This window comes from Larimichthys crocea, chromosome X (genome assembly GCF_000972845.2).
Source record: "Larimichthys crocea isolate SSNF chromosome X, L_crocea_2.0, whole genome shotgun sequence".
Taxonomy (NCBI): Eukaryota; Metazoa; Chordata; class Actinopteri; family Sciaenidae; genus Larimichthys; species Larimichthys crocea.
In genome coordinates, this window is record NC_040020.1 from 33,088,240 (window position 1) to 33,101,609 (window position 13,370).

A 13,370-nucleotide genomic window follows, 5' to 3' on the forward strand; every position below is an offset into this window, starting at 1 on the left:
TTTTACTGGGCTCTTATTTTGAAGGGACTCTTATTTTGAAACTTGTTCTGTCTGTGTGTGTGTGTGTGTGTGTATCTGCCTGTCTGTCTGCCTGTGTGTGGTGTGTCTGTCTCTCTATCTATATGTCTGTGTTTGTGTCTGCGAGAGACAAGGATAAAATGGCCGACATTAAAAATGTAGTCTTGATAGTCTGATATCATACACAGACTTCAATAAAGTTAGTCAAAGGCATGCTTGAGGTTGCCAAGCAACCAGGGTGAGCTGCAGGTCAGAGTAATTAGTCGCAGGTGCTGCATGCACTGTGTCTGTCCCACTGAGATGCACAGTATATGTCTGAATGATCCCCCTCAAATGTGGCCAAAAACAACCTATAAGGTATGCCTCAAACCAAAATCTGAAATGACCAGAAGAATGCTCGTCTCGTGGAGCATGTTCTTGCCAAGTTTCAGGCGAAAATTGTATAAACTTTGGCCTCAAGAGTCAGAGAAAGCACAGGTGCTCCCTCCTTCTTCCGGAAAAATCTCTGCTCAAAATAACATGGGAGTCTATGAAGCTGTGGGGGGGAGTAGTCGATCAATTAGCGCGTAGCGAGCCAAAACTATAACAGAGACAGCTTCAACAGTGTTATCACTGCGACCACCTCGAATCTTCCTACGCTTTGATGGTATAATCATGTCTGTAGCTGTGCATTTGCGGCCACAGTCGCAGTTTACAATTTTTTTTTTCGACGACTTTTTCTCTCCCTGTCCACTCTAGCGATGACATCACTCACTCTAGCTCTCCAATGTTCTCGCAATACACACCCATTCATTTTTTGGTGTGTTTTTTGGCGATTTTTGGCAAAACCGTTTGCCGAAACTCTTAGAAAAGTCATAGCCATTGATTTAACGTTAGCATGTTAGCATTAACATGTTAGCATTAACATGTTAGCGCAGATGCTCTAGCAATTAACATTAGCATGTTAGCATTAACAGTTAGCATTAGAATGTTAGCATTAGCATGTTAACGGTGATGCGTTAGCAATTAGCATTAACATGTTAGCATTAACAATTAGCATTAGAATGTTAACATTAGCATGTTAGCGTTAATGCGCTACCAGTTAACATTAGCATGTTAGCATTAGCATGTTACCATTACCATGTTAACATTAGCATGTATTTAATTCTTAGTGGCTAATGTTAATTAACATTAACATGTTAACATTACCATGTTAACATTAGCATGTTACCGCTGATGCACTGACGCGCTAGCAATTAACATTAGCATGTTAACATTAGAATGCTAACATTAGCATGTATTTCATTCTTAGTAGCTAGTGCTAATTAACATTAGCATGTTAGCCATTCAATCAAAGTATGATATCAATGACTATCAAGACTACATTTTTAATGTCGGCCATTTTATCCTTGTCTCTCACAGACACAAACACAGACCCATAGATAGAGAGACAGACAGACACGCCACAGACAGACAGACAGGGCAGACACACACACACACACACACACACACACAGACAGGACATGCACGCACACACACACACACACACACACACACACACACACACACACACAGGACAAGCACACATGCACGCACACACACACACACACGCAGGACAAGTCTTTGACACAGCTTGTTGTATTTTGTTGTATGAATTTACTGAGCAGTGTCAGTAATAATGTATGGGGGTGACGGGGCCAGAGTCAGGCACACTCAAATTTTCTTTAGAAATTTTCTAGGTGAGTGTGCCTGTGAGAGCACACTCTTTAAAACCTCTCGGGCTTATTGAGTGTGCCTGAAAGAGCACACACTTTAAAACCTCTCGGGCTTATTCTTCTTCCGCTTATTATTGTGTCTGCCTGAAAGCGCACACTACGTTATCCACCGCGCTTATTCTTCTGCTTATACTTATTCTTATGCCCTTTTTTTGGTTCGCTTCTCCTCCCAGAGTTTTTGTCGCACACACACAAAACGGATATCAAAACGACCGGCTCGGCCGGGAATAGTGTGCTATGACTTTTCTAAGAGTTTCGGCAAACGGTTTTGCTAAAAATCGCCAATAACCACGCCAAAAAATGAATGGGTGTGTAATGCGAGAATTTTCGAGAGCTACAGTGAGTGATGTCATCGCTCGAGTGGAGAGGAGAGACAACGATCAGTGAAAAAATAAGACATATTCGACTACCGTGGCCTCAAATGCCCCACTACAGACACGATTTATAGCTAGAAACGTAGGAAAATGTCTCGTCTCATTCACATTCGCCTGCTAAAGCTGTCAGATATATAGTTTTGGCGGGAGACGCAAAGATGCGGCAGCAACACCCATCAACAGCCTCATAGACTGCCATGTTAAAAAGGCGGGAAATTTTCTGGAGGAAAGCAGAAGTAACCTTTCTCTGAATTGCTCTCAAGGGCACATTTCTTCACTTATCGACACAAAACAAATATGTAGACGTTCAGGAAGGGCCCAGGATGCTCAAAGTTAAGCTGGTTCAATGATTGGAAATACGGTTTTGGCCAGAGATCCCTCCTCATCGAGGGATGATCTCAGCATTTTCTGTCTCTCTCTCTCTGTCAGCATTCCCAACTGACATTCTAACAGGTGCAGTAACTGCTCTGCTGATTAGAGTTGGTCCTGGTTGTTTGGCAACCTCAGCCTGCCTGAAGGAGGAGAGGGGGGAGGGGCCGGCAAGTAGAAGCCAGCAGGCTGAAGCCAAGCGGCAGCCATTTTAGCAGTTATTTGCACTTAATTTGAACTTGTCTGTCTAAAATGACAGACAGAGACAGCAGAAGACATGCTAATTGCTAACATTACCGGCCAATGTTAAAATTAGTGCTAATGTTAATTGCTAGCGTGTCAGCACCAGCGCTAACAATTAATATTACCCACTAAGAATTAAATACATGCTAATTGCTAACTTGCTAATGTTAACATGTTAATGTTAACATGCGTGTTAGCGCTAGCAATTCCCATTAATTGCATCTAATCTGTCTCTCTCTGTTTCTGTCCTAGGTACGTACCAGGGTCAGTGGACTGGTGGGATGCGTCATGGCTACGGCGTACGTCAAAGTGTTCCATATGGTATGGCTTCTGTTATACGTTCACCACTACGAACCTCACTGGCTTCCCTCCGCAGTGAGCAGAGTAACGGTACGGTACTACGTGACAGCATGTCTGACAGCCCTGCTGGCACACGTGGCGGCTTCGTACTCAACTTCCACTCAGATGGAGAATGTTCAGATAAGAAGAAGGGTCTTTTTCGCCGTGGCTCCCTCTTTGGTAGCCTTCAGCGACTGCGTAAATCAGACTCACGCTCATCCATTTCCAGTAAACGTAGCTCAGCTCAAAGTGACACCACAATGAGCCGCATTAGTTCAAGTGACGCCAATTCCACAATCAGCTTTGGAGACGGAGACCCAGGCGATGACTACCTGCCTCTGGAGGACAATGTGGATGCCACCACCACTGAGTCCTACATGGGTGAGTGGAAGAATGACAAGCGCAGTGGCTTTGGTGTCTCAGAGCGCTCCAACGGCATGAAGTACGAAGGCGAGTGGTTAAACAATAAGCGCCATGGCTATGGCTGCACCATCTTCCCTGATGGCACAAAGGAAGAAGGGAAGTACAAGAACAACGTGCTGGCCCGGGGCATCAGGAAACAACTGATCCCACTGAAGAACACCAAGACCAAACAGAAGGTGGATCGAGCCATCGAGGGAGCAGTGAGAGCAGCAGCTATTGCCAGAACCAAGGTGGAGATTGCCATCTCCAGGTAAATTCACTTAAATGTTATTTATAGACTGCAGTCTTTATTATATTATACAGAGACCCAACAATTCTCACCATGAACAAGAACTTGGTGACAGTGACAGTCATTCTTTATTAAATAAGCTGCAGTTGAGAGCTGACAGAAAGTGAGGCCAGGAGATGAAATATGATGCAAAGGTCCTCAAGTGAAGCAGAGATGTTCAGATTACAATACATGTTTGACAGGCTTAAAGATCTCCTTCTCTTGGTGGTCCTAACCTCCTCCTGTACTAGTGATGTGAACACCAATACACTCCCAGTGCTCCAAGCTTTCAGTCCAGACTACAGATAACAGCAGTCAGTGGTTACTTTAGCAACACATAACAACAAAGGCATCTGTCCACCAGGAAATCAGAGAAAACACCCAGAAAATATTTTCTCCATAAAATATGATCCAGTTTCCCCAAAATAATGAAAGTAGTTAGTAGTGTGTGACTTTAGTTATTATTATTGCATTTATGGAGTTATTTTAAGATAAAAAAATACTTAATGTTGTTTTAAATAAAGACACAAACTAGTCTCTCTCAGTCTCTGTCCTCATACAGATATGTGTAGTTCCATTTTATTATTACGTGCTTTACGGTAACGAATTGTGTCACTTCCGGTATCTGTGTTGTTGCCACGGTGCTCTCTGCTCTGCTCACCTGAACAGATTTCCGTATATTTCTCACATCAGCGACTATCTACTTATCTCTGCACTACTCTCTGACTTGTTCTGTCTGTGCATAAACAGCTCTCTGAACTCTAGTAACTACAATCTGATAGTTTACCAGTTTCTGTTAGCCACACTAACTAGCCTAGCTATAGCAATGGCGTCCCTCTCCTCTCCTCTCTCCTCTCCTGCTCTCTCCTGTCCTGTGTGCCACATGTTCAGTTACTCCTCGTCCTCCTTTAGTGATAACGGTACTTGTAATAAATGTAGTTTATTTGTAGCTCTGGAGGCGAGGGTCAGTGAGTTAGAGGCACGGTACCGCACAGCGCCGGTCCTGGCCACATTTGCGCCCTGGGCGAACCCCCCCCCCCCCGCTAACTTAATGAGCGGTATCGAAAATTACCGAGGTTTTTTGCTTTTTCGGGCGTTCGTGCGCCCCCCACGGAGAATGCGCCCTGGGCGGCCGCCCACATTGCCCATAGCTAGGACCGGCCCTGGTACCGCACCACCGAACAGTCAGTAGCTCAGATAGTTAGCCAGTCCCCTGTAGCCGGTGCGGACAAGCCACATGTAGCTTCACAGCCGTCCCCGGCCCCCTGTAGTTTCACCACCCGACATCCTGGAGGCTGGGGGACTGTTCGAAGATCTATAGCTCCAAACGGGAAGCCCCCGCCCTAACAACACATCCAACGCGCCCACGTTTCAAACCGATTTTCCCCCAATCAGCGACACAACCCGCTGAGAGGCCAACTCTGGTCATTGGCGCAGCTCATAGTCCGAAACGTGAAGTTAGCGACACCGGGGGCACATATTAAATGCATCCGCCGGGGCCAGAGGGTGGGCGACAGCGGTCTTTTTTACACTGCTGGCTAAGATAAGATAGTACATACTACAGTAAGATTGTTATTCACGGGCTCGGCCGTGTAAATGAACCCCGGGTTACGCACAATCGGAGCTTCACTAAAATTAATGTTTCATCGGTGTGTGATAAACCAAAGACGTGTCGACTCCGTATAAGTTTTCTCTCTGGTCCCCTCCCCAATGTGACCAGTGATGGACATGTTTAGCCGCATGTCGTATTCTCACCTCAGCGTCGTGTCTGTCGAGGGTGGTGGTCCAGCAAACGATGTGGCTTCATAGACAATGGACACCTTTCTGGGAAACCTGGTCTGATTGGAGAGACAGCTCCATCCCACTTTGGATGGAGCAGCTCTCATATCTAAAATGGCCAGTTTATTAGCTGACCAAAATCATGATCGACCACACCGATTGGAAGACCAGAACAGAGCTGCGCTATCACGCTTCTCTGCCGCCTTCCATTAGAGCATTGTTGCCCCCAACCCCTTTAGTATAGAGACTGTGTCTGTCCCCCGTCCCCCTCAATTATTTTAAAGATAAAACAACAGAAGAGGAGTTCATCATAAAATAACTTAATGACAAATTAAATCAACATCTCCAACAGTCCAAAATAAGAGAATTAAATGTGGACTATTGAATATCAGGTCTTTGTCATCTAAGCTGTCATTAGTCATGAGTTATTTACTATGATGATTGTTTTTCTCGCACTTGGCTGCAGGAGTATTGATTTGTTTTGCCTTCAGAACCTGACTGACATCGGATGCAATATGTGCCTAAATGAATCCACCCCACCCAGTCCATTGTAATATCATATCCTCGAAGTACTGGTCGATGGTTGGAGGTTGAGACCATATTTGACTCAAGTCTATTAATAATCCAAACCTAAACTAAATATACTTCATTTGAAGTCTTGTCCTTAGCCTCACTCACCCAACCTGGAAAACTTTGCAGCCAATTTTATTTGTTACCGTATAGCGAGCTCCAGGTCCTTACTCGGAATTTTTTTCTCTGAATTTGCGGAATTTGCATCAGGCTTGCTCCTTAAAACAGATAAAGATAATATTGTAGGTGATTTATCCTACCTGTGGCACCCAATGATAGTCTTAGTACTGCGTTTATCTCTCTATTAGACTCAATTGGCTTTTGTCAAAGTGTATAAACCGACTCCATTGTCTGAACCACACTCTTGATCTTGTTCTTTCAGATGGCATTGAATGTTGATAATATAATAGTCTTCCCACAGAATCCTCTCTGTCTGACCATTTTTAATAACCTTTGAGTTCATCTACCGGACACTTAAGCCTTTGTGTAGCAGCTCTCCACCGCAGTTTATCTAGTAGTGCTGTAGCCAAATTACGGAAGTGATTCCTTCAGCATTGAATCAAATGCCATGTTCTCACTGTAACAGAGGACTTGTCTCTTCCTTTACCACCCAAATAGACATCTTGTTGGATAGTATTACAGGCTATTACGGACAAACTCTAGACTCTATTGCACTCTGAAAAAAGAAGATAATTAAACAAAGAAGGCTAGCACCATGGTATAGCCAGCAGACTCGTAAATTAAGCAAGAGGCACGTAAAATCTGAACGCAATGGCGTGCCACTAAACTGGGAAGAATTTACCTCCAGCCTGGCAAGATAATCTCAAAACATACAGGAAGGGCTCTCGTAATGCCAGAGCAGCCTATTACTCTTCTTAATTGAGGAGAATAAAACAACCACAGGTTTCCTTCAGCACTGTAGCCAGGCTAACAAGCACACAGCTCACTGAACCAATCTATTCCTTTATCTAAGTAGCAATACTTCATGAGCTCTTTAATGATAAGATTATAACTATTAGAGACAAATCCATACCTCTTGCCCCCAACAGCATTGATCTGCATCTGATCAGCAAGTCTGAAACAGCTGTAAAAACCTGAATATGTATTTATGACTGTTTGTTTCCCATCATGAACCCTTCATCAAATAACATTTAAAAAATCATTTTCGGCAGTAAGCCGTCATCCTTTCTCTTAGACTCCATCCCAACCAGTTTCATCAAGGATGTTTTAACTGTAGTTATAATTTTTATGATATGTTAATCTGTCTTTATTTCAGGATATGTACCACAGTCCTTTAGGTAGCTGTAATTAAACTCTTCTTAAAAAGCCCACTCTAGACCCAGAGGTCTTACCCAACTACAGACCGCTATCAAACCTTCCCTTTCTGTCTAAGATACTGAGAAAGCTGTAGCTAATCAGCTGTGTGACTTTCTCCATAACAATATCCTATTTGAGATTCCAGTCAGGATTAAGTGCCTCATAGCACAGAGAACCGCATTAGTCAAAGTTACAAATGACCTCCTCATGGCAATCAGACCAAATGGACTCATCTCTGTACTTGTCCTGTTAGAAGCTTTAGTGCTGCATTTGACACCATTACCATCAAATTCTTTTACAGAGACAGAGAACATCAAATGGCATCAAAGGAACCGCCCTAAGCTGGTTTTAAATCGTACTTTTTAGATCGATCTAAGTTTGTTCACGTCAATGAGGAATCCTCCATGCAGACCAAAGTTTTGTCATGGAGTCCCACACAGGTTCTGTACTTGGACCACTTCTATTCAGTTTATATATGCTTCCTTAGGGAACATTATTAGGAATCACTCTATCATTTCATTGTTATGCTGACGACACCCAATTATTTATCGATCAAGCTGATGCAACCAATCAGTTATCAACTAAACTCCAAGCATGCCTAAGGATAGAAAAAGTTGGTGACCTACAATTTTGATGTTAATTCAGACAAAACTGAAGGTTCTTGTGAATTGGACCCAAACCCTCATAAACAATCTCTCTAGAGACTTATGTTACTTTAGATGGGATCACCCTGCCTCCAGCCCCTGTAAGAAGAATCTGGGAGTTTTTTTTGATCAGGATTTGTCCTTTAAGTCCACAGAAACAAATTTCGAGGACTGGCATTCTTCCACTTCGAAACATCGCTAAAAATCAACGCATGGTCGTCTCAGGCGAATGCAGAGAAAAACTAGTCCACGCATTGGTTAACTTCAGGCTGGACTATTGTAACTCTTTGTTCAGGCTGATCTAATAAGTCACTTAGGACTTTGCAGTTAATGCAAATGCTGCTGGCACGTGTTCTGACAGGAACCAAGATCAGAGATCACATCTCTCCCATTTTGGCTTCCTGCATTGGCTACCTATTAAATCTAGAATAGAATTTAAAATTCTTCTCCTTATACAAAAGCTCTTCATGGTCAGGCCACCATCTTATCTAAAAAAGATCTCATAATACCTATTACCCCACCTCGAGAACACTGCGCTCTCAGGCGTGTTCCTTGTGGTTCCTATAGTTTCCAAAAGTAGATTGGGAGCCAGAGCTTTCAGCTATCCAGCTCCTCTTCTGGTGGAACAAACTACTTTCTGGGTTCGGGAGGCAGACACGGTCAACACCTTTAGAATGACTTAAATATTTCCTTTTTGAAAAGCCTATAGTTAGGGCGTGGCTCAGGTCATCCCTTAGTTTATGCTGCCAGAGGATTAGACTGCCGGGGGACCCCACCGGGTTTTATGCCGAGCCAGGCCGGTATGGTTGAAGATGCAAACACTCCCTTACCGAAAACTCCTCTTCTCTCTCTCTCTCCTCCCTCTCTCTCTCTCCTCCTCTCCTCGCTCCTCTCTCTCTCTCTCTCTTCTCTCCGTCTCCGCCTCTTCTCTCGCCGCTCGATCTCCTCGCCGTTCCTCGCTCTCTCCTTTATCATCTCTCGCTCTCTTCTAACTCTCTCCTCCCAGTCTTATCTCTCGCTCCTCTCTCCTCCATCTCTCGCCCTCGCTTTATCCTCGAAAAATTCTCCTCTCGCTCCTCTCTCATCTCTCTCCCTCTATCATCTCCTCTCTCTATATATATATAGATTAATATCCATCTCGATATATATCTTCTCTGATATTTGCTTACTATATCCTCACGCTCCTCCTCTATATATAGAGACTATATCTCTAATACTTCTCCAGCTCTCCACTGGGACATGTCTCATTAATGCATGTTACTAACCAAACTTTCCCGGAGTTTCTGTGCTCTGTCGTCCAGCAGGTTCTCGTGGATCGTGGCTGCTGCTGTGATCCTGCATGACGCCCACTACATATATTATTACTGTCATTATTACTACCATATCTATTACTGTAATCATTTTTATCATTCATTATAATTCATTGTCATTTTATCAGTCATTGTACAATATGTTTGTGTTGATTTGTCCTGTACACGTGACATCCATTGCACGTCTGTCCGTCCTGGGAGAGGGATCCCTCCTCTGTGGCTCTTCCTGAGGCTTCTTCCACTTTTTTCTCTGTTAAAGGATTTTTGTGGGCAAGTTTTTCCTCACTCGAACCGAGGGTCTAAGGACAGAGGGTGTCACTCCCTGTACAGATTGTAAAGCCTCAGAGGCAAATGTACTTTGTGACTTTGGGCTATACAAATAAAATTTGATTTGATTTGATTTGATATATTATTTTGTTACCTTTTGTTGCCTTACCTCTGTACATGAGACATTAAGGAATCAGTGCCCATTGGTGCTGGACGCTTTCCAGAACTGAGCCATGCACACCAAATGTCACATTTTGTTCATGATAACTGGCTGCTGTTGGCTCACAAAGGCATGACTAGATAGCTCTGCTGCGCTGTATGAGGAGTGAGGACCACTAAAACAGTGGAATAGGTTGTGCATGTGATGTAAGTACAAGTGTGCAGCAGAACATACATATAAGTCCTCATGAGTCTGTAGAAGAGATGGTGCACTGATGGATGGAGGAAGCTTGTCTAGGTCCTGTCTGCATGAAAACCTTCTTTAATGAAGTTTTATTTGATTTCTATAGCTTTTCATTAGCTGGTTGAGCTTAGAGAGACACAGCAGCAATAATAATAATAATTATGTGGATTATTATGTGATACTGAACAGCCACACTATGCATAAGAACAGAAAGCACATCCCCACATGCAAAATACATACGGACATGTTGGACTAAGTCTAACACCAGCACCACACTGATACAGTGCGGTCTCTGTCACGTCATGGTTTGTTCTCCACGACTTTATATCCACCAGGAGTTTCAGGAGTGTTTCAGAAGCATTTTGCCCACCACACTTTTGTTAACTTAATTATATACCTTTTCTTGTGTATGTGATTCTATCGTCAGTGCTATGCTGTGTCGTTAAATTGTTTCCCTTTTGGCTGTTTTTACAATTGGAAGTCTGCACATGGTGTTTATTTTGAAAATGAAATTCTCTATGCCGTTTATGTGTCTGACTTCCAGCCAGCTTGATCTGCTCTGTGCTGATTGAAAAATAGAACAGTCATGTATTGGATCACTGTCCATATACCATCCAATTGGCGATGAGACTATATCGCAGATTGAAGGGACGATTGATGATTGTTTTTTCTTATACCAATGCTCACTGCTGTTTCCAAACATTTCTGTGCAGCAGAAAGATGCAAATGTTTTTGGTGCTTCATGACAAAAGGACTGGGGTGTTCATTTTTGTTCAAAAGGTAGAAAATCTATAACAGCTGGAATGTAGTGAGCTGGCCTGGATCACTAAACCTGTTAGGCATTTGATAGATATTTAGTTTTCAAAATGTTGTGCATGTTCACAGAGTTTCTCATAATCCAGCTAAGCAGTAACTAAAATCTATTTCTGAAAACATATGAGACGTGAAAAGGTTATTGCAGTAACAGAATCTGGATTCATATTTGATCAGCAGTGCCTAGTTTGACAGTTCCATAAATCGGTGTTACACTGTGTGTGGTTACTATCAGATTCTGTTACCTGCTCTGATATACTAACCGTAACACAAACTATCTCACTCCTCACCCAATACAGTGTAACACCGCTCTATCTGACTGTCCATGGAGCCAGACCTTTAAAAGTACAAATTGCAGACAACATAATTTGCAGAAATACTCCTGTACACTCATGTCTGCTGATGAGCTCTGTTGCAAAGCAGTTTGTAATCTATCTTTTAAGGATCTGATGAACATGAAAACTAGTTAACATTATGGATGTGATTTGGACTGATATTAAAGATGAGATATGAGACGAGCTGTTCCATATCCTGAGGCTCACCTTTGGCATCTGGGTAAAACTCATAATATACTAAGCACTACTACTGGCGAACAGATCGCCTATCAGCAATGTCGAGTACCAGAATTGGACGATGTGAAATAAAACCATCACTCAACCCTGGAGAGGAGAGAGTGGGAACTAAGTGAAAAAACAGAGAGGTCAGGAGAGAGAGAGGGTGAGTGGGCTGGAGAGAGAGAGAGAGAGAGAGAGAGGGAGGGAGAGAGGGAGGGAGAGAGGGAGAGAGGGAGGGAGAGAGGGAGGGAGAGAGGGAGGGAGAGGGGGAGAGGGAGAGGGAGATTTCCTGTGTGTGTGTGTGTGTGTGTGTGTGTTTGTTTGTGCATGTGGGTTTGCGTGACAGTGTGTGCACAAGCGCGAACATGTCTTACCTGTGTATGTGTGCGTATGTGCACACTTGCGCGCGCGTGTGTGTGTGTGTGTGTGTGTGTGTGTGTGTGTGTGTGTGTGCGTGTGTGTGTGTGCGCGTGCGTGCGCACGCACGTGTCAGGATAGTGCCTGTCTAAATAAGGCCAGGGAGGAGGACTTATCAACAGCTGACAGGAATACTCCCACACTGCCCCAGATCCCCAGCTACACACACACACACACACACACGCACACACACACACACTCTCAATTGTGTGCTTTATCTGGTATTCTCTTTAGTCAGTCTGGAAGAACAGTCTGAACTCTGCTGATGACATGGCTGACCTCAAGTATCACAGTAATAATACATAACATTGGAATATGGAATGGGTGTAATTAATTGTGGATATGTAGTTTGTAGTCATTTGAATAGTTAAGTAAAGCACAAGGAAGTGCAAACTTGGCTATTTGGTGTAGAGGTGGAGCTGAGATTGGCTGAATGAAGGCTGGTTATTGAAACCAGATACCTGTGGTGGCACCCAGCTGTCAATCAAAGCGTCCACACTCTTAATCCTGCATGAGAGGAGCATAGTGGGTTGCTGTGGGCGTGTCTATACCTGCTGATTGTTCCTGGTTGTTTCACAGTGGTAACTGCTGTGAAACAACCAGGAAATAACTTTTTATTTCTCTGATTAATAACAGCTTTATCGAGGCCGGCACTCGCTCTCTGTTATCATTACTGCATCTGCCTCACTCTCTCTCTTTCTTTCTCTCTCCCTCTCTCTCTCTCAAACCTTTGGACACAAATCAAATAAAACTTCTTCGTGCCTGGGGTGTCGTTTAGCTCAGTTAGTAAAGCATCCACCCCATGTACAAAGGCTCAGTCCTTGCCGCAGAAGCCCAGGGTTCAAATCCTGACCTGCGGCCATTTGCTGCATGTCATTCCCCATCTCTCTCTCCCCACATTCCTGTCGGTCTTCAGCTGTCTTTATCCATTTTTTAAAAAATAATTTAAAAAAATAAATAAATTGCCAGTCATACTCAGATTTTGAAGCTGGGTACGTGACAGCGGACTGCCAGTGTGGAAACAGACCACCCCCATTGAAATGAATGGAAAAACCTCAGTTTTTGCCAGAGTGCCGGATCCTGTGTGAATCCAGCCTTACACAGACTTTAAAGTTCTCTGCTTTTAAACTTATGTTCATCCTTGAATTATTATACAGCAGTGGAGTCTGGGGGACATTAATCATTGTAGTACCAAAAGCCGATGTACTGTACTGACTGTGTAAATTGAAAATCAAGGGGAAGTAAGATAAGCAGCATAAAATGCTCGAAGATTCTTGAGAAGCATGTGCCCTGCAGGAAAAGGCTAACAGCAAACAGCACTGTACAGATTATAAGGATGTATTCATGTTCATGATGTAGCCATAGTACACCTTTCCAACTTAGTTGCAACTACCTGCAGCTGTGTTTTTTTTACTTGTACTTGTGGAGAGTGGTCGTCTTAGTGGAACTGTCATGTTATTTATGAGTGGCTTAGACCTGGCATTAAAACAACACATAAAGGAACACAC

The 13,370-nt window shown here is 43.4% G+C and overlaps 1 protein-coding gene across 3 annotated transcripts in view; it reads left to right on the plus strand.

Annotated features, from left to right (window-relative positions):
- The window catches only part of LOC104939675 (junctophilin-1), a 47,646-nt gene that overhangs the window by 14,266 nt on the left and 20,010 nt on the right, over window positions 1-13,370 (plus strand). For 2 of the 3 annotated variants that reach the window (XM_027283088.1, XM_027283087.1), the window contains exon 2: window positions 3,011-3,770. In XM_027283088.1, the coding sequence (XP_027138889.1) occupies window positions 3,011-3,770 (760 nt within the window). Of the gene's footprint in view, window positions 1-3,010; window positions 3,771-13,370 lie in introns of those variants that run through there. The other variant, XM_027283089.1, reaches the window with a different exon arrangement.